Below are 21654 nucleotides of genomic sequence, written 5' to 3'. Positions count from 1 at the left end.
AAAACCCTGAACAATGTTTGTGTCCCAAGCTGCCAAATATCAATGGCACAAACTTACATACATAGCCTAGGTCACTGATCTTTGCAAGCAGGGGTTGGTATTTGGTAATTGTTTCATATGTCCCAGGGTTCCTACACATTTTCCATTTCAAAATTCCATACTTTTTCTATACACAAATTATTAAAGTGTAACTCTCGCCAAAATGCATCCTATGGTGTTTTTGTGAATAGACCCGAGTCAAACTTTCGTTTCAAAGCATAAGTACGTCTGATCGGCACTTTTAAGCTTGTACGCGTTGTCGTTTTTGGGTGAAATGGCCTTTTTAATGGGAATCCTAGGGGCACTACTAATTTGATACATGATCGCGTCAAAATCGCTATTTTTCAAACACTAAGAAGGCTCGACACAACATGAAACTTTGATCCAAGTATCATCAGTGTCTCTACAAATGAACTCGAGCATCGAGAATATTGTTGGTGGACACTAGAGTAGAGTTTACTATAAGAAAGGTTTTGAACAACTCACTTGGTTTTTCTGCTTGCCGCCATCTTGCCAGTCAAGGAGTGAGTTGTCAAAAACCTTTCTTTTTAGTAAACAATGTTCTCAATGCTCGACTTCATGTGTAGAGACACTGATGATACTTCGATCAAAGTTTCATGTTGTGAAACCCATGCGTCGTGCACTGAATGTATGAAAGACTCTGTACTGACTACTGACTGTGGCAACAAATGTCCTTGTAACAGGACAATAATGAGTGTGCTATGCTGGTGTTACCTGATTAATGGGTCCTGCGTGGGTGTGCTATGCTGGTGTTACCTGATTAATGCCTCCGGTGTGGTGTTACCTGATTAATGGGTCCTGCGTGGGTGTGCTATGCTGGTGTTACCTGATGAATGGGTCCTGTGTGAGTGTGCTATGCTGGTGTTACATGATTAATGGGTCCTGTCTGAGTGTGCTATGCTGGTGTTACCTGATGAATGGGTCCTGTCTGAGTGTGCTATGCTGGTGTTACATGATTAATGGGTCCTGTCTGAGTGTGCTATGCTGGTGTTACCTGATGAATGGGTCCTGTCTGAGTGTGCTATGCTGGTGTTACCTGATTAATGGGTCCTGCTTGAGTGTGCTATGCTGGTGTTTCCTCAAGGAGAGAAATGAGCAGAGAGTGTCTCCATGTTCTGGCTGTTCCTTCACCGTCACACTGAACAATCAAAGAAAAAAAGTTAAACATGTGCACATTGAGCTCATGACAAAACAAAAAAATATGTAAAATGATTATTCATCTGAAGGCAAATGGTTGTTACTTCGAAATGCATTATTTTTCTGATACCCGAACGCAGAGTCCATTGTCCCGCTTATACCACTGTTGCCACACTTGTCTTGCATTCATTTGCTGCTATAGTTTTCACTTTGCAATCGCTAAAACTGTCTTGTTTGTAGAACTACTTCTATCCACCACATATCCACTCATTTGTCACAAACTGACGTTACTAGTTCTAAATGGATGGTTGCTATGGCCAAAGGCCAGTCATTAGTTCCATCTCTCTCGTCAAGCGGGCATATCCCAGGATCCTGTTGATCCTTAGCTTTGTAAAATCACTGTTTTACTTAGCCTTCTGCAGTCATTGTAATGCAACATAACCAATAATTTAAACTAGTTTGGTGAAGTAATGTACAAGTGTGATACGGGGAAAAAACTGGAGCTACTTCATAGGTGTGCAATTAACTGTTTTTGTACAAATACACTTGTGTTTCAAAAGTATTTAAAGTGCTGCTAAAAGAGTTATCTCCATCAGTCTAGGATGGGTCTGGAAGAGATAGAAAACCTGTACATGCACACACTTGCTCACTCCATTTCCTGTAGAATGGCACAGTCGTGGATGAGGGAGAATACCTTAGAGGCCCACTTGCTTATCTGGACTCTGGATTTTAGGTACCCCTTCTTCAGTCCAGGAAGGGAGCGCAAGGAGGACAGCAACTTCTCCACATCCTCCTCCAGCTCTGGCCTGAGGGGGAACACAAGCACATCCACAAATAAGGACACCACCAGCAGCAGAACACATTGCAAATTGTACTCTGCACTCATGAACAAAGTTCCTACTCGCTCTTTTTCCCTCTCAGCTGCTGGAAGGACTGGAGGAGGAGTGTCCAGTCGGCCATCTTCTCACAGGTGTGCAGAGTGGCGGAGAGATGAGACACAGCAGGAGCGCTGCTGTCGTGTTCAACACTCACACTGATGGCCACAAACACACACACACAGAACCAGATGTTATTGATGGTACTACATAATGATAGATAGAAATGCTCTTCGCCCAACGTGGCCTTCGCCCAACGTGATTTTGCTCAACCAAAACTCTTGTGATAGCTACATACATGAATGTAACCCATTAATTTCATGGGAAAACAGAAAACTTTTGCAAAAGGATGGAAGTGCCGCACGTTCCGAAACGTTGTCACATTAAAGACTTATATGTGTAACTCGGGAGTGTGCGGCACTTCCCTTCTTTTGCAAGTGTTTTACTGGATGCCAGCACCTCCTTTTCTGGTGTGCGTTTTGTACCTCCATTCAAAAACATAAAACTTTAACATACATTTTTTTTAATCAAGGACAGCGATTAAAGAAGCTTAAAGGGATGGTTCAGTGTACACACAACCTAAGGTGAATTTATGGATGACAAAATTACGTTAATCGGAGGAGTTTTGAGCTAGACCGTTGTTTGTATTAGCAAAAAAATGTCTTCTAGCTTGTAGCTGCAGACATGGAGCCACGTAAAAATAAATCACAATTTTCAAAACATTGACAAGACTCAAAATAGCGTTACACTTTGGTGGTATTGTAAACTTTGAAAGTGTACAGAGAGGTTAGGACCGTGTCTGTAGTCAGCACATTGCCTTTCTAAGTTTCTGGTGCGCACCTAAACCTGGCTAGCCTGGAAGCTAGCCCGAATGTAACCCCACCCACAAAATTTCCACAAAAATGTCCACAATGTTCCATTGAGAAGCAACTATGCCAAAACCAGAGCAGTTCGCACCAATCAAATTGTCTGGCCAGGCTTTATGCGATGATGAAGAGGATTAGAAGTGAGTATGGCTACATCAGGCTAGAAACATTCATGTGCGCACCAGAAACCTTTTCTCCAAGGGACTCAGTATCCAGTCCAATTTAGAATAAGGTGTTGAGCACATTATTTCTGTTTTTTACGGGTGCTTAAAATATATAAACTGATATATTCCTTAGTAATAATGTCCTGTCTGTCGCCTCACGTGAAACTGTGCTGGTCTTTTTCCACACAGAGAGATGAACAAAGATGGTTTCCATGTTCATCCTGCTGCAACATCCCAGTCAACGTAACACTGTTAAATAAGAAGGAGAAGATTGCAGTTTTTTGACACAGATGCAGGATTGTGTATATATTCCAGAAGCATATCAGCAGTTTTGCAGACGTTCTAGGAAGAAAACATAGCCTTGTAACCTCTGAGAAGAAAATTAACTTTACCATATGTTTACCTAGTCTGTCACAAGCAAACATGAATGTACTAGCATTGGCCAATGCCAGATAGTGGAGTGAGCTGCGGCCATCATTGTGTAATTGTCTAAAGAGAAGAAGATGCCCCAGTGTGTGTGTTCCCACTGACATGGTTTTGCCTTTATGACTAGACTTGTGGCCAGCTTTATATCAATGCAGCATAATCTAGTGGTAGAACTTAGAAGGATATCTGATGTGTTGTATCTGGTGTGTATGTTCTAGAAGGATATCTGTGTTGAGATGTGTAGATATTCTAAAAGGATATCTATTGAGTTGTGTAGATGTTCTATGTAGTGAGTATGTCACCTCATGATGCCTGTGACATATGCCTTGTGTAGATGGTTTAGCAGCACTTCTGCTGTGTCAAAGCTGACTGTCTTCACAGACAGACTGACTGAACCCACAGACTTCTGTTGTTCTAGAGCTCGGAGGACATTATGTATAATCTGATCTGAAAACTGGCTGTTTTCCACTGTGAAAGAGAAGGAAAAGATTATTTCAGCACTCACCAAACACATTGACACTATATGTTATGAACAGGAAAACAGGAAGTGACTTCACCTCAGTTCTGCTAGCTATTAATTTGGCATTGGACCTGAGCATTGGCCTGCTTGCATATTTAATTAAGTTACATGTTTCCAGGTTGCAGTGACAGGTCTATTGAAATACACAGAATGTGTAGATTGTGTTTCATAGATGATATTGGTGACATCAGACACATACAAAATGTAAGCAGTAGGTGTAGGACACTTAAGTTTTAGGACAATGGGAGGCGGCAAATGATTTGACGCAATTCTCTGGGAAAAATCCTGGTAGGGCTTGCAAGGGAAATAACAGAACGGAAAGGAATGGAAATGACTCAGTCGATACTTAAATTAAGTTAACTGCAATTGTGAAGAAAAAAAAGCATTTAACCAAGGACTTTAAGCGCAAAGCACCTGCCAAATACATCTTACTCGCTTAAATCGTAAACCTACACAGGACTTTAAATACCGGTAATAGTATAGCGAGATACAGACTTGCCTACAACTCTATGTTACTCACCACAGTTCCTCGCATGTCAGTTGTGACAGTGCAGGCGCAAGCAGCTTCAGCTTCTCTGCAGTCAGGTTGCAGTTGCTGAGATTCAGGCGTGCTATGGCAGGCCTGCACTGCAGACAGTAGCGCAGTACCGAGCAGTCTATCTTCTTTAGAACCACAGAGGCAAAGTCAACCTTCCTCCATTTCTCCATGACCTTCTTCACAAACGCATCGTCATGAAGCTCATAAAGACAGTGGAGAAAGAAGCTCACAGCTTTCAAAATAAATTTGTCAGCCTCTTCCAAAATCCATTCTTTTAGTAGATCTTGTAGCAATGTTGGAGATGGTGTGTTGCCTGATGAGGATGAACTGTTGTGGGAAGCTAAGAGTGAAACTGACTTTTTCCACACATTTGGATTTGAGAATCCAAAAAGGAAGCGAATGACTGGCCAAAGATGGATGTTTGTATCTGCAGAGGGTCCCTTTACTGAGTCCAACAGCGTCTTCACTTCAATCTCCATCTTAGTGCTTTCTAAGGTGATGAAGTATAGAGCTGAGAAGAACTCCTGAATGGTCTGATGCACAAAACAGTACTGTCTGGCACTGCTTCCCTGAAGGAGAGAGATTTTGTCAAGACCAGATACACTCTCCTTCTCAAACAAGAATTCCTTTTTACATGTTCTTTCTTTTGCCAGTTTCGCCAACATCTTTGGGGCCTCACTTTTTGCCATACTGGTGTTCTTCAGAACAATAAGTACAAACAGCAAAAATATGAGGGTCCTATTTTCCAGTTCCATTTGTTTCACCTCAGGACTCTCCCTAAGTATTGAGCAGATCATCCAGCATCTCATAGGGATGGAACAGGAGGAGAACAGGAAGTTGTTTTCACACACATACTGATACGCTTCTTTAGCTCTCTCTTTGTTCTCAAAGAACACATGGAAGTATTCCTTCACCATTCTCTCAGAGAAGCCCTGGATCTCCGTGAAGCGCTGTTCTCGTTGATTTAGCAGCTTGCTCAGCTTCTTTGAAGCTTTGTGATTGGTGGTCACCAACAGGAAGGACTCAGGCAGGATGCGTCCTCCCAGCAGTGCATAGAGAATGTCTGCAGGGGGCGCTCTGCTGAACGGCTGGCTGGGTAGATGGGAGCTGGGCTGTTCTGCTGACAGCCTCAGCTCATCAAACCCATCGATGATAAACAGCACCTTGTGTGGCGCATCCTTTAGAACACCCTCAATGACATGTCTGAAACTCCAGCGACTGCTCAGAGTGATCAGTTCCAACAAACTCCTCCACTCTCCCTGTGCTTCCATGTTCAGCTCTTTACACGTCAGGAGAACCACCAGTTTAAACTCCTTAGCGTACCGCTTCCTAGATGCCCAGTCGCAGATGATCTTCCGTGCAGTGGTGGACTTGCTATATCCAGAGTGTCCCTGGAGGATGACTACACTGGGAGGTGACTGACCAGGGTCAGGACTGAACAGCTGGTCCAGAGTGATGTTGTTGTAGTCCTTAATGCTGACAGTGCCCCGGTCTGTTCCTCTGGGTCTTCGGATAATGAGGGGATCTGTGTAGATCTTGGAATCTTTACCAGTCAGGGGGCTATAGTCATGTGCCCATGAAAACTTGGAGATAACCCACTGTTTGTACAGATGGATGCCTAGGGAGAGACATATATATATACTCAATATATATTTACTATATATAAGTTAATATATTAATATATTTATTGTAAATATATATATACTATATATTTACAATGTATAGACAATACATTTACAGCAACACTAGTGGTGGAACATGGCTGCAGAAATCATACAAAGAATGCTTTTAGGAACACTATGCTCTTCCATGAACCACTAGACCAGTGATTCTTAAACTTTTTGTCTGGCGACCCCCCCAAAAAAAGTATTTCGACCGCCTTCTCTCTAACTGGCGGAAGTTGGTTTTGAAATGTATGTTGCGAGATGGGCATTAGAAGCAGAAGCAGAAAATGTCTTCTCTCTTAGGTAGGCTATGTCAACACCAAAGGCATTATATCAATGGCAACCTTTGACTAAAAACCTTTAGAAAAATGCCTTTAATCCAGATGCAAATCATTTTGCGACCCCTCCAAAGTTTTTAGCGACCCCCAGTTTAAGAACCACTGCCCTAGACCGTCGTGAGACAGGATAGTTCTGCCCTACTAATGATGTGTTGTTGCAACGGTAATCCTGCTCAGTGCAACGGGAACCTCAGGTTCTTTTCTTTTTGAACTAGACAAACTGATGCGAAAGCAAAACGTAATAGAACATCACATTTTTGGAAAGATTATATTAACAAGGGGTAACTTTATATTTTCCTCAGTGAAGAGAGTTTTGCTGAAATGTGTCAATAAAACAATGGTGTTGAGTATAAGACTATAAAGGAGCAAGACAATGGCTAGAGGAGATTAATATAATTACTGATGTCCCTTCAGCGCCATCTAGTGAGAAAATGACTGCAGTACCTCCATAGTGGTAAAACAAGATCCAACACACAGATAAGAACAGCAGGATAGGTGCAGTAAGTGCCCAGTGATGCCTGGAGCAAGCAAAAAGCAGCCCTGCAACACACACAAACAACCTCATCTGATTGGATACAAGACATACAAACAACCTCATCTGATTGGATACAGGACACACACAAACAACCTCATCTGATTGGATACAGGACACATACAAACAACCCCATCTGATTGGATACTGCACACATACCGACAACCTCATCTGTTGTGTGGGCGGAGGTAGTATAAAGGAGCTGGGCTAGTGTGCAGTAGCCTGACAAGTTGTGGGTTCAATTCCTGGCTTCCACCATTGTGCCCTTGAGCAAGGCACTTTCCCCCAAGTTGCTCCAGTTGTAATAAAATCGACATACCGTAAATCCTCAAATTGTGACCGGGGTCTTTTATTTACTTAGGCTGCGCAAAAGACAGGTCTTTATTTGGGGAGGCTTATATTCAGGGCAGGCCTTTATTTCTCATTAGGCTTCTGTCGTAGAATTGTATTCTTAGAAATAAAGTAGCCTAAGCTAATGAACAATATGAACAATAACGAATTAGCATGGACAACAGCAAGTTAAGGTAGTTTGAGAGCGACGTGTTGGAGACTTTTCATTGGCAACAGTAGAAATGCAACTTTGAGGCCAGCAGCCTATTAAACCAACCAACAATATAAAATATTAAGAAGAGCTATTTTCTTTCATTGAGTTAAATCGAAACAATGTCTTCTAGTGCTCGTGGACTGATAGCCCTACTGGTAGGCAATTATTACCCCGGGTTGTATTTGGGGCCCGGCCTTTATTTGTCCGAATCGACCACGCCCCAGCTATTATCCGAGGCCCAGCTAATGAATAGAATCCCGGCCATAATTTGAGGATTTACGGTATATAAGTCACTTTGGATAAAAGTGTCTGCTAAATGAATACATGTAGCTCTGATTGCATATAAAGCCCACACACTCTTATCTTTAACAAACGACATGTCTGTTCCGCCTACCTCCTGACTTATAGTAAAATAAAAAACAACATACTTGTAGGTGAGGAAAAGTCAGAAACACTCACGTGAGACCTCTACCTCCATTTCTCTGGTCTGTCTTGGGCTTGTCACTCTGCAGAGAAACCTGCTGCCCTCACCCTCCCTCACAGTGACTGCACTCTTCACTTTAAGGCCCTCAGGAAATCTCTGCATAGTGGGTTCAGCTGGGAGAGTCCGGCCTTCACAGGTCAGCCAAACCACCTGGGACTCAGCGGACCAGCCTGTAGATTCACAGTCCAGACGCACGCTACCGTTCCCCCAGCTTACTGTGGAGATGAGGGGAGTGGAGCCTGCAGCTGGAGAGATGGGAGACCGGAAACAATCAAATCAGATCAAAATGAATCGATCAAATCCTATAGGTTCCCTGCTCTTCAGCACTTACACCCCCCACCTCCCCAGAACATTTTACGTCAGTGTGAGGGCAGCCGTGGCCTACTGGAGCAAGGCACCTAACCCCTCACTGCTCCCCGAGCATTTCAAACTCCGCCCTCACTTAACCCCACCACTGCTGAGACTCTTATTCATGCTTTCATAACCTCTTGACTGGACTACTGCGATGCCCTACTCTCTGGTGTCTCAGCAAAGAGATTAAACAGACTACAATGCATACAAAATTCCGTTGCAAGAGTTCTCACCCATACCAGGCCCTGGCAACATATCAGTCCTATCCTCCATGAACTACACTGGCTCCCTGTGCAATGTCGTATTCAATTCAAAATCATCCTACACAATCTTGCACCCTCCTATCTTTCAAACCTCCTGACCCCTTACTAACCAACCTCATGCCGAAAATGTACTGAGCTAGAACAGAGGATTTCTACTTTGGAATCAAAGATGCATGCCCTTCCATCAACGACAGATGAACTACGAGAGGCATCTCATGAAGTGAGTACAGCAACTACTGGAAATGCAGAGAATGTAACCCAGCAGTCTAATATCACTGCTAATAGAGCAGATGAATGCATCGACCTCACAAAGGGAAATGTGAGTACAGAGCCTTGGCACAGGCAAGGTGCCAGACCAAAAAACAAAAAACGTAATACAAGAACTGTAATTACCTCAACACCAGTCAATTCAGATGTTAACTTCAGGCCTCATATCAGAAATACAGACAGATCAGCAAACTACTACAGGGCTTGTGGTCCTAAGGGAAGCCCACAGCCCCTAACACTATGGAACAGATTTGAATGCCTCGGGACGTGAGAGAGGAATTTCCCAGGAACAGACCCAAAGCAGGCAGCCATCAAACCACAACAAAAGAAAGATGGGCACAGACAAGAAGCAGCACTCAACCCCTATTCATCCCACAACCCTCGTTCTAGGCGACTTTACTGTGAGACATATAAATGGGGAAAGGATGATTGTATGTTGTTCCCCAAATGCTTCAGTGTCTGACACAAAAACAAGCTTGCAGAACTGGTGTCAAAATATGCAACTATCAAGTTTATCATTGTGCATGTTGGAGCAAATGACATCTACAGAGAACAGCTGTATGTCAAAGAAGATTTCAAGGAACTTTTCTCGGCCCCTATATGAGCTTGGAATACAAATTTTCATCAGTGGCCCACTCCCAGCAGAGGGAAGCTTTGTATTTTCCAGACTATTCAGTTTAAACACCTGGCTCGCAAAAACCATGCTTTTCAGTTGGGATGAATTTTATTGACAATTTTAACCTTTTTGGAATCAAGAGGGAATACTTCAGACCAAATAGCACAGAGCTGAGTTGGACTGGGGCCAAGATCTTAACCGAATACTATCACCTCTCTCCTGCACCCAACATTTTTTTCTGCCAACCTTGAGCCGAGCCTCTGATAAGCCAGTGGCCATACAGACGGAACAAGCGGATGACATCAACAACTCAACTAAACCAAAACACTCTGCACAGGCTGAAACAGAGATATGCCCAACCTCCCCTGCTGTAGGGCCCTCTGATAACCACCCGCTAGCCTCCACTGAAATGCAGACCTTGAGAAACATAAACAACCAGCTCAACAATGCCAAGCCATGTCCACTGGACAAGATAAGATGGTGCTGCTAAAATGACTCAAAGTCAATCACTGGCGCCAAACTCCCCTGGAATCTCAGCAAACAAATGGATGTGATGAGCATGAGGAGATAGCACCTATCAAAGCTGCTGAGAGGGATATCAGAAAGGAAGGGTCATGTTGTAACACCAGTACCAACACCTCCCCACCTCTGTCATCTCCTTGTCACCACAAAGACACAACAACATGGAATACACTACTGGAATACATGCTGAAAGCGGAGCATCTGCAACAAACTTCCCAGAACCTCAGTAGGCAGATGGAGACTGTGAACCAATATTCAACCCCAACCTCCTTGATTTCCCATCACCACCCACACCCAATCACGTCCCCACCCAATCAAACTCCCCAGGCCACACAAACCCCCCTAATCTCCCATCCCCATCCCTTCATCCCACCACCCACTCAAACTCCACAGGATCCCCTGAATACCCATCACCATCCCCACCCAAGCACATGATGTTCCCCTGCAAGAATGGAGAGACTGCTACCAGTAGCCATGCAGAGTTTTACTAGCCCAAGATCATTAGCACCAAAGAAGCGAAGGGCACCTCCACCCCCTCGCCCTCCCCCTCCCCGTTTAGAAGGATCCCTTAAGCAGCAGCAACCTCTTAGTTCATTTTCTCAGCCGGCATATAGCATGGAATGTGCAGTGGAAAATACAGATGGCAGCAGCAGGGGACAATTATATGATGACTGTATTGCATGATATTCTCAGGGTCCCTGCAATATAAATGGTACTGACAGTAGTTTTGAGAACATGCCGGGACCCAGTAAGCCCATGACATTCTCTATTCCTGTATTGACAAGAAATAGAACACAAATGCATCGAGCTTATAGGGTAAACCAGTCCAATCTCCTACCCGTACCACATCAACCTCAGATTTCCCCATGCATCATATTTCCCAACACTTAAACTAACAAAACTAGCACTCCTAAATATCAGATCTCTTTCAAACAAATCATTCTTAATTCATGATCTAATTTGCACATACAACCTTGATTTTTTACTTTTAACTGAGACATGGTTAGATCAAGCAAACAGTGCTGCTACTCTCATCGAATCAGCTCCCCAAACTTCAGTTTTTGAGTGCTACCAGAGCAAATAAAAGAGGTGGGGGATAGCCACAATTTTCAAGACGTCTTTTCAGTGCAATCAGTCGTCATTCGGTGACTTTACTTCATTTGAATATCTGTGTGCATGCATTAAGTCTTCTCCTCAGATTTTATTACTGACAATTTACAGGCCTCCAAAACATTCAGCTAAAGTTTTTTCTTGAAGAGCTAGGTGAACTGCTATCAGTTGTTTGCATAGAGTATGACTGTCTTATTATATCAGGGGATCTAAACTTGCATGTGGATAATCCTGAAAACAATTATGCCAAGGAATTCATTGCACTAATCGATACTTTCTCCCTAACACAGCATGTACAGGGGGGCCAACACACTCTCTCGGCCATACCCTCGACCTTGTTATCACAAAGGGTCTCGATGTCTCTACAGCTGTTAAAGACCTGGCCTTATCTGATCATTTTTGCGTGTTCTTTGATGTGTCTATGTCCCCCACACACTCAAAACACAGCTATGATGGTAAAAAGGAGAATCATAAATGATCAGACAAGTGCTCTCTTTGAGCAAGCACTTTCACTAAAGTCAAGTCAACTGTCAGACTCTGAAGACTTATTTGATCACTTTAATGCAAAATGGCAAACATTATGGATGACATTGCTCCATTACTATTCAAGAAAGTTAAGGACAAACAGAAAGCACCATGGAGGCAAAATCCAGCAGTTAAACTTCTAAAAAAGAGAGTGTAGGAAGACTGAAAAAAAAATGGCGTAAATACAAACTTCAGATCCACTATGAAATCCATAAAGAGATGCTCCGCACATATAACTCTGAAATATGCAAAGCAAGACAGTCTTTCTTTTCTAACATTATCAATAGAAGTTCAAATAACACTCGTATTCTATTTTCAACTGTTGATAAGTTAACAAATCCCCCTCACAATTAGCACCTGAACTTCTCTCAACTAATAAATGCAATGAGTTTTCATCTTTTTTAAAGGTAAAATTGACAAAATCAGACTCAACATATCTGCTCAATTACAAATTCAACAACCTGAACTTCCAGCAACAAACAGAGGGAAACTAAACTTGATGTCAGAGTTCAGCTTGATAGACTACTTAAACACTTGAAAAAACGGTACAGAATCTCAGCCCTTCCACATGTGTCTTAGACACTCTGCCTACCAATTTTTTCAAAACTGTTTTTCACCTCATAGCGGATGTCCTTCAAATTGTAAATGTATCATTGCTGTCTGGCACTTTTCCTAAGTCACTGAAAACAGCTGTTGTAAAGCCACTTCTCAAGAAGAATAACCTGGATGCCTCCATGCTAAACAATTACAGGCCCATATCCAATCTACCTTTTATTGGCAAAATTATTGAAAAGTAGTCTTTAATCAATTAACCACCTTCCTAACATCAAATGGGTATTTTGATTACTTTCAGTCTGGTTTTCGGGCAAATCACAGCTGGCTAAAATCATATCTACAAGAAAGGACCTTAGTCTTTGTTGCCATACACAGACGAAACTGTACAGGCCTCAACACCAACGCCCTGACCTGACCTGTGGTGTTCCCCAGGGGTCCATCTTGGGGCCACTATTATTCAACCTCTATATGCTCCCACTTGGACAAATCATTCAAAATAATTTGATTTCATATCATAGCTATGCAGATGACACACAAATTTACTTAGCTCTATCACCAAACAACTATGGTCCTCTTGAATCTATGTGTCAGTGTATAGAACAAATCAACACCTGGATGTCTCAAAATTTTCTTCAGCTGAACAAAGAAAAACTGAAGTAATTATATTTGGTAAAAATGAGGAAAGACTTTTGGGTTGCCACTCTCCTTGACACAAAAAGGGTTGAAGGCAAAGGATACTGTTAAAAACCTTGGTGTATTAATTGACAGTGATCTAAATTTCAACAGCCACATGAAAGTTTATAACTAAATCAGCTTTTTACCACCTCAAAAATATTGTCAAACTCAGAGGGCTGATGTCAAAACATGACTTAGAAAAACTCATTCATGCATTTATCTCCAGCAGGGTTGATTACTGCAATGGACTGTTCACAGGCCTTCCTAAAAGACTATTAAACAGCTTCAGGTGATACAAAATGCAGCAGCTAGGACTCTAACAAAACTAAAAGAACTGACCACATTACTCCAATTCTTAAGTCCTTGCACTAGCTTCCAGTAAGTCACAGAATTGACTTTAAAGCACTATTGCTTGTTTATAAATCAGTAAATGGAGCAGGACCTAAATACTTGTCAGACATGCTTCAGCAGTACACACCTTCTCGTCCTCTCAGGTCCCAGGTGAAAACCTGCTAGTAAAACCTACAGTTAGAACTAAACATGGTGAAGCAGCTTTTAGCTGCTATGCGGCTCAGCTGTGGAACCAACTTTCGGATGACATTAAAAGGCCCCAACTGTAGCCAGTTTTAAATCTAGACTTAAGACCAAACTGTTCTCAGGCGCTTTCTGCTAACTGTGCCGAAGTTACAAATTCTGAATCTGCCTCGATAATTATTCTACTTTTGTCTTTTATTACTTTTTTTACTACTTTTTGCCTGTGTTTTTGCTTACTAATTATTCTTTTATTTTTAAATGATTTTACCTTGTGTTTTATGTTTTTCTTTTATTATGATCTTTACCTTTTAACTATTCTTTGACTATATTGCCCTTCTATGCTTTTATTTGTTATTATCGTTTGGTTTTGTTTATGTAAAGCACATTGAATGACCTCTGTGTATGAAATGTGCTATATAAATAAACTTGACTTGACTTGACTTGACTATGCTCCACTGATGCCCACCTCCTATCCACTCCCACTGCACATCACCATGGGTGACATGGCGTTTAGCATGGCTGGCACTAGTCAAAGCACTTCACTGTCCATTTTCAAATCCATGCTAAAAACTCACCTTTTCACTCTTGCTTTTCCTTCCTACTCCTAACTGCCCCCTCTATCCCATCTACTGTTGTTTTATTTTTGTTGTCAACATTTGTCCCCCACTGAATGTATAATGTGTATAATGTGTATTAAGTGTACAACCTATATGTATTGTCCCTATATGCTGTTTTATTACTGTGTTACTCTTGCCATTACTGTGCAGTGTCCTTGGGTGACCTGAAAGTCGCTTTAAATAAAATGTATATTATTATTACTATGAACTACAAATCCCCTGACCCATCACTGCAGTAGATCCCCATAACACAAGAACACGTACTGATCCTATTACTTTCCTGACCCAGCAAGAGGGAAGATTACCCCCTCATCATGTGAATTCAGAAGATCTGACCAAGCACCAGGGGAGATTACCCACTCATCATGTGAATTCAGAAGATCTGACCAAGCACCAGGGGAGATTACCCACTCATCAAGTGAATTCAGAAGATCTGACCCAGCACCAGGGGAGATTACCCACTCATCATATGAATTCAGAGGATCTGACCCAACACCAGAGGAGAGATTACCCACTCATCATGTGAATTCAGAGGATATCCTCTAGTCTTATTTATGAACTACTATGCACCTGACTTGAGAGATCGCTACAGTACCTTCAACAACGAGTTCCACTGGCGCCTCATAAGTCCCAGTCTGATCTGCGATGTAACAACGGTATGTGTTTGCGTCTGAGAGTCTGAGTGCTCTGAGCTTCAGTGAGAGGTTTCCTCTATGCAGTTCTTCTCTGAACAGACTCGTCCTCCCTCTGTAGGCTGGGATCTTGTGATCTGTCCAGTCCTTGTGATGTTTGTAATGATGCACTATGTCACCCCCAATCAGCCACACCACTTCCTTGTCCACTGCGCTGGTGGTGGGCTTGAGGGAACAGGGCAGGATCAGGTCTTCACCAACCACACCAACTACAGGACCATCTGGCCCCACCACCTCAAAACCTACAGGACAGAAACAACACATCAGGACAATTCTTCATGACCATGGGGCATTGATTGACCACCCACAAGTGGACCGCTGAAAAACTGATGAGCAAAATGCCAACAGCCCCCCTCTGATATGTGGGCCAACAGTGGTCCACAGATGGCACTGTTCTTGCCATCTGTGTTGATCTATATATCCACTATTTTTTCCCCAATTGCTTCTTTAAAAAACTGTTTTGTATGGCCACATGCAAGAACTAGCTTCTTTCAGGAGTTAGCAGGAACTAACGAGGAGCTAGCTAGGCTGGCTAGTGAAACTAGCCTACAGCTTTAGAGTCTATATTCCTTTGAGTCGTCTTTAAAGAGAGAATAGAGAAAATCTACCTGGTTACACACAATATAAACAGACTCTGTAACCCGTAATAAATAGGCTGTACTTTGTAAGGTTGTGGAGGTGATAGAGCAGAGTAGAAGAGACACCAACATGACACTCATCCTGAGTGGAGACCAGCCTCATAAAAAGGAGAGAAAGATGACCCTCGTACACCTGGAGAAAGAGAGAGAGACAGACCCTTACACAGTACACCCGGAGAGAGAGAGAGACAGCACTTATAACCCTGGAGAGAGAGAGACAGACCCTTATACACCCAGAGAGATATATATAGAGAGCGAAAGAGAGCAAGGAAGGGGAGAACGACCAAGAAAGAGTGAACGTCTCCACTGTGACCCTTTATAACATTTGATGACTGACAGGCAAAAGAGCTGTCTGTTTTAACCTGGTTGCAGTGCATTCAAGCAAAAGAGCTGTCTGTTTTAACCTGGTTGCAGTGCATTCAAGCAAAAGAGCTATCTGTTTAACCTGGTTGCAGTGCATTCAAGCAAAAGAGCTATCTGTTTTAACCTGGTTGCAGTGCATTCAAGCAAAAGAGCTGTCTGTTTAACCTGGTTGCAGTGCATTCAAGCAAAAGAGCTATCTGTTTAACCTGGTTGCAGTGCCTATATCCTTACTAGTTTGTGTAATTCCATATTTTGTGGCTTAGTGACCACTCCTCTTTTCCTTCTTTTATAGTGATATGCTTATCTTATGTGGTTCAATCAGATAAATGGAATGCAACTGCAATGCACTGCAACTGTTTTCTAAATAAAACTATAATGGTTTTGTCATTGTAACGTATAGTGTTTTTTGTTTTCTTTTTTTTCATGAAAAAGTCTCTACAAAATAGGTTAGGCATTTTAGATCTGCATAGAATTTGATACACCTATAGCCTGGACTCATATACACAAAATAAAAAAATATATAATTGGATGATTATCTTAGTCTAGTAATCAATCAAAACAAGAAACTTGCTTCCATCAAACAAGAGATTGCCGATCTAGAGGGACAGCTCAAGACAAAATTCTCCTCAGCGCAATTTAAAGAACTCCTAGTTCTTTAGTGTGACGCGCAGATCAGTGCATACAAGACAGACAACACAAAAAGATGGAGAAATATCAAAGAGACACTATGGACTATCGCAACAACAATGTCTACCCCTGGCTTCGGCATAACCATGGCCTTGGTGGTAGGCCGAGACAAAAACAAAGGCAACGGAATACCGTGAGCAGCGCCTCATCTGGAGACTGGAGCACTGACACCGACTCGTGCACAACCAGGTGTTTTTTACTCTCCAACACCGGGCCCTCTCCAGGACCCTCCCTAGCGACTCAGGGCAGCACTGCAAAACGCGGAGGAGGAGGAAGAAACACAAGAGGACAGAGATAAATGACAGTGTCATCAACATCTCCACTAAAGTCAAGACCAACTTTCTGTCTTATCTAAAGGTCTTTCTTTTGTACCTGTGAAGGGGAATGATCCTTTTATGACTAAAATAGAAATGTTTAAGTTTTTCAGATCTATCCGCCTCAAGGTTTTCTATTCAAAAGGAACTGAAAGACATTATAATCAACAAACGACTACCCCATCTGAGGAATCCTCTCCTGCCCTCGAAAAGACTCTGTTTAAACCAAAGAGCACCTTTCTCCCTCCCATGAACAATTCGTCAGTCGAAACCTTCTGCCGGCTAGTAGAACAAGACGTTATCTCCTGTCTAAAGTCTGGGGACTATTCCATTAGACACAGCCTTACAACCTCCGAGAAAGAATCACTGCATGCATTAATGGCTGATGATGACATTGTGATTAAATCCGCAGACAAGGGGGGTTCTATTGTCATTCAGGACAGGGCTGCTTATGTACAAGAAATAGAGACACAACTTGGTGACGTTAACTTTTGTGCTCGCTTACATGGTGATCCCACAATGACGTTTAGTGAAGATATAAAATCTATACTCAAGAGAGCGGTGTCTGACTCAATCATTGATGAAAAAGAATACAAGTACTTGCTACAGACCAACACATTAAGACCAGTGTTTTATACTTTGCCTAAAATTCACAAAAGGCTGGACAATCCCCCTGGCCGTCCAATTGTATCTGGGAACCAATCTGTGACTGAGCCCTTGTCTAAATTTGTTGATCATCACATAAAGGATTTAGTGCACAACCTGCCATCCTTTCTAAAAGATACCACCGACTTTCTGGTGAATCTGTCATATATCGGAGAGGTTAATGCAACCGATATCTTGTGCTCTATGGATGTGACCAGCTTGTATACTAATATCCCACATGATGCAGGTTTATCGGCTTTAGGATATTACCTACAGACAAACCAAGTGCCACATAGTGAGTTCCTATTGTCATTGGCTAATGAAGTTCTAGCAAAGAATTATTTCATGTTTCAAAACAGTTTTTCTTACAAACCCAAGGTACCGCCATGGGGGCATCAAAACTGAAACTGAAAGTAACTCCCCACTGCCCCCATGGGTCTGCTTTAAGCTGCCTGTCCATAACTTGGCCTATGTTGTCCCAAATTGTCTCGTTCTTTTTCCCATGGGCTGCATGTGATGAGCTTAAACAACAGGACTATGGGTCAATTTACACTGAACTTACACTTTTGCCCACTTTTGCAACTGGTCTTGCCCAGGGACAGACCAGTTGCTGGATGACTCCTCTACCTCCTGAGCCACTGCCGGCAACATAGGTCTTTATCATCTGAATGCATTAATTCCAGTAGCCTTATGTATTGAAACTCATAGTCATGTAGCTACAAATGTCATAAACTATCCCTAAAAGCAAGGGAAATCGTTTTTATATCATTAATTCATACTTAAGTCTATGTGGGTCATACATGAATAACACATTTCACCTGTTATAACAGGAACGTATAGGCTATTGCCACTAGTGTTAATTTAAGGCATAATGAGACATTTGTTAGGTTATCATGTTTAAAAATAGTACTTCAGAATATGGCTGCAGCTCAGAAACTAAACTACAAGTAGCCTCAAATGCTTGGTAGACCACCATTGGATTCAGGAGATGACTTGTAAGAATGTGTTACTTCAGTTAAGATTTGTTATTTATCATGTGAAAAAATACCTCCACCAGCTCCTCTAGCCTCGCCTCGTCGCCTCATGATCTCAGCTTGTTTCTATCCAAAGCTTGCGAGGGGACACGCGAAAATAGGCCTAACATGTCTCTGATTTTTGTTTTCAAACATATACCCCTTTATGAGCATATAGTCTAATTTCCATCTAGGGCTAGATATAGCGAGTTCTTCACAATTACTTGTATAATACAGTTATCGCTTTTTACGCGCTGGACACTTGAAACACGACTGGCGAAAAAATGTAAATATGAAGAGGTAACTGATAGATACGTTGTCCAAACCCAAATAATTACTTTTATACTCTTTTGATCCCGTGAGGGAAATTTGGTCTCTGATTTTATCCCAATCCCTGAATTAGTGAAACACACTCAGCACAGTGAAGTGAAGCACACACTAATCCCGACGCAGTGCGCTGCCTGCTACAGCGGCGCTCGGGGAGCAGTGAGGGGTTTTGTGCCTAGGTGCCTTGCTCAAGGGCACTTCAGCCGTTCCTACTGGGGTTCGAACCGGCAACCCTCCGGTTACAAGTCCGAAGCCAGTAGGCCACGGCTGCCCATTTTCTGTAAGTTGTAGCCTCGGCAGCGTTTGTTTTCGATGGTAGCCTATAGTCATTTACAGTCAAACTGCGTGACATTTAACTTGGCTATTCATGATTCTATTCCATTTAACTATCATCAAAGATCACAGAAAATTCGACCGAAACCCCACTCTAGATCGGAAATCAGTAGGCCTAGGCTATCCATAATGATGTGACGCCTAGCCATTCAAAAGATTGTCAATAACTAGTCATAATCATGGGGAAAGGTTAAAAGTAATAACTTACCTCTGAAACTATAGCCTACGAGCTTCGATCAATAACGTCTGCCAGGGATGGAAACTATTGATGGCAAACTTGGCGGCGTCATAACTAATTTCTATAGACTCAGATCATTAAAAGCGAGTCGACCTAAATGCAAAAAGGCTACTTACACTGCAGCTATGGGTTTCTCTCATAGACATATAATCTCCCCTTGCCCCTGCTATAATGTTTCAACAGCTGAGGCGGACTTTACCATTAGACAAATGTCAGAAAAACCTTGGGCCCCGATCTACCAGGGGCCCAATGAACACCTAATAATTTTGCTTAAGCTCATGTCGGCTATACGCATCATTAATTGTTGTCATTCTAAACATCTACACAAAATTGCATCCGAACATTACTTCATTAATAACTAGTGCGTGCGCACATCCACCCCTCTTAGTCCCCACTGCAATGGACTATTCCCAGTGTGTCCCAAACTTTCTTCTCTCGTCACACTCTTTAGACTACCAAGAGACAATCTCAGGGCGCACCACCATGGTATCAAGCATACAAAAGCCAACACACGTTTCATGTCGTTTATTGGCTGCCCAATCGTTAAAAAAAGCTATTTTGACGCTGTCGGGAAGCAATGCGTGAACCCCATAGCTCAGGCATATCGTCTGTCTGTTTCGGCCGCCTTTTTTTTGGTTCAGCGGGAGGAGAGGGTGGATCAAGTTCATGATCAAGCCTCCTTTTATTCGTACAGTTTTTGCCAATGCAAGATGTATTTTTCCAACACCTTTGGTTTAGACAAGAGGGCTCTCGCACAGATAAGCTACCCAACATGTAGGCTAGCGAACGTTTTGAACTTGAATGTAGTTAACCTTGGTTATGTGTTGCAGGTATGTTGTTAGTCGCAAGTGCAACATTCTTTGATAAATTGTAGATATGGGATTTAGAAGCATGCAGCCGGGGAAGGGCAGTATTTCTGATATGTATTTAAAATACAAAATAGAATTTTGTAATCTGAAATTTGTATTTTATATGTTATTGGGTTGAGGAAAATGCCTAAAAATACAATGAATACTCTCTGTGAGACAGATGTGATAGGCGCAAAAGGTTGCATGAAGCCTATAAATGGTTATCCCAAGCAGACAGTGCTGTTTTGACCTGATTTTAGCCCAGGCAGCCTAGTCTGACAGTCGGATCCGACAAACTTCTGGTCTATCTGATTTGTTGTGTAGTTTGAGCAGGCTCATGATATGACTTATGATTAGATAGATAGATAGATAGATAGATACTTTATTGATCCCCAAGATTAGAAGATAGCCGGCCTATGTTCCAGCTCCAGTCTAATCTGATTGGATATCTGGCATGTTACAAGTTTTTGTCAGCTGTCTTACTGTGTGAGCAGTCAATATAAGCCTACAATGTGAGCACATATATCAGAATTGAGGGAACCCTGCTGAAAAAAAAGTAGCCTGACCAGCTCAAGGTGGTTTGCTGATTGACCAACTTGTTAACCAGCTTATTTGCTATGATTAGACCAGCAAAACTCTTCTGAAAACCTTCAGCTGGTTTACCTAGCTTACGATGGTAATTCAGCTGGTTTTTCTTGTCATACCACCTCAAAATGGTAATTTTAGCTGGTGGTTTAACTGGCCATGCCAGCTTATGTTGGTCATTCTAGCAAACCAGCATGACCATCTTTCACCAACAATGTCAAACTTGGCAGGCTGGTCACCAGCATGACCCACCCTTTGTCATCCAGGAGGCAGAGGTGTGCAAACTTTTTAAAAAACAGAAGGCCAGGAAAGCAGCAGGACCAGATCAGCTTTCCCCCGCCCTTTTTATAGACACTGTGCAGATCAACTGGCACCTGTCTTCACTGACATTTTCAACACTTCTCTGCAGCAGTGTGTAGTTCCACAGTGTTTTAAAGCCTCTACCATCATTCCGGTCCCGAAGACAACAAAAACAACTGGGCTCAACGACTTGGCCTCACTTCAGTGGCTATGAAGGTGTTTGAACGTGTGCTACTCTCCCATCTGCAAACCACAGTATCACCACTTATGGATCCCTACCAGTTTGCTTACCAGTCTAACAGATCTGTGGAAGATGCCATCAACCTAGGAGTTCACTCTATACTGCAACACCTGGAGTCAAGCTATGCACACATGATGTTCATTGACTTTAGCTCTGCCTTTAACACCATTGATCCACTCATCCTCTTCTCTAGGTTACAAGCCATGAACATCAGCTCTGTGTCACTGGATACTGGACTTCCTGAGGA

The 21654-nt window shown here is 42.4% G+C and overlaps 2 protein-coding genes across 5 annotated transcripts in view; both read right to left on the bottom strand.

Moving 5' to 3' along the window:
* LOC125291713 overlaps positions 1 to 3945 on the bottom strand; it is a 9167-nt gene extending 5222 nt beyond the window's left edge. For 2 of the 3 annotated variants that reach the window (XM_048238557.1, XM_048238558.1), the window contains exons 1-2: positions 3831 to 3945; positions 3262 to 3351 (exon numbers count right to left, since the gene is read on the bottom strand). In XM_048238557.1, coding sequence (XP_048094514.1) covers positions 3262 to 3351; positions 3831 to 3835 — 95 coding nt within the window. In that variant the 5' untranslated portion in view covers positions 3836 to 3945. Of the gene's footprint in view, positions 1 to 1096; positions 1199 to 1891; positions 2004 to 2098; positions 2231 to 3261; positions 3352 to 3830 lie in introns of those variants that run through there. The other variant, XM_048238559.1, reaches the window with a different exon arrangement.
* Positions 3909 to 20120, bottom strand: LOC125291693 (NACHT, LRR and PYD domains-containing protein 1 homolog). Of its 2 annotated transcripts, XM_048238530.1 has the most exons (8): positions 19404 to 20120; positions 16696 to 16814; positions 15537 to 15646; positions 14779 to 15117; positions 8124 to 8393; positions 7033 to 7128; positions 4569 to 6204; positions 3909 to 3996 (listed from the first exon to the last, which is right to left on the bottom strand). In XM_048238530.1, exons 3-8 carry the CDS (start codon positions 15592 to 15594, stop codon positions 3960 to 3962), a joined length of 2436 nt encoding a protein of 811 aa, XP_048094487.1. In that variant the 5' UTR covers positions 15595 to 15646; positions 16696 to 16814; positions 19404 to 20120; the 3' UTR covers positions 3909 to 3959. The 2 variants fall into 2 exon arrangements, with proteins under 2 accessions (XP_048094487.1, XP_048094486.1); XM_048238529.1 differs by lacking the exon at positions 16696 to 16814.
* Positions 20121 to 21654: the final 1534 nt, after the last annotated feature.

This window comes from Alosa alosa, chromosome 3 (genome assembly GCF_017589495.1).
Source record: "Alosa alosa isolate M-15738 ecotype Scorff River chromosome 3, AALO_Geno_1.1, whole genome shotgun sequence".
Classification (NCBI taxonomy): Eukaryota; Metazoa; Chordata; class Actinopteri; order Clupeiformes; family Clupeidae; genus Alosa; species Alosa alosa.
Note: the sequence above shows the minus strand (reverse complement) of the source record. Positions and strands in the feature narration are given on the sequence as shown.

Excerpts from the sequence above, each read along its gene's own strand:
- LOC125291693 (XM_048238530.1), bottom strand. The coding sequence starts at position 15,594 with ATGAGTGTCATGTTGGTGTCTCTTCTACTCTGCTCTATCACCTCCACA. Across the intron at positions 8,394-14,778 it reads AGTGGAACTCGTTGTTGAAG|CTGCAGGCTCCACTCCCCTC; the intron begins GTACTGTAGCGA and ends CCATCTCTCCAG. Across the intron at positions 7,129-8,123 it reads AATGGAGGTAGAGGTCTCAC|GGCTGCTTTTTGCTTGCTCC; the intron begins GTGAGTGTTTCT and ends TGTGTGTTGCAG.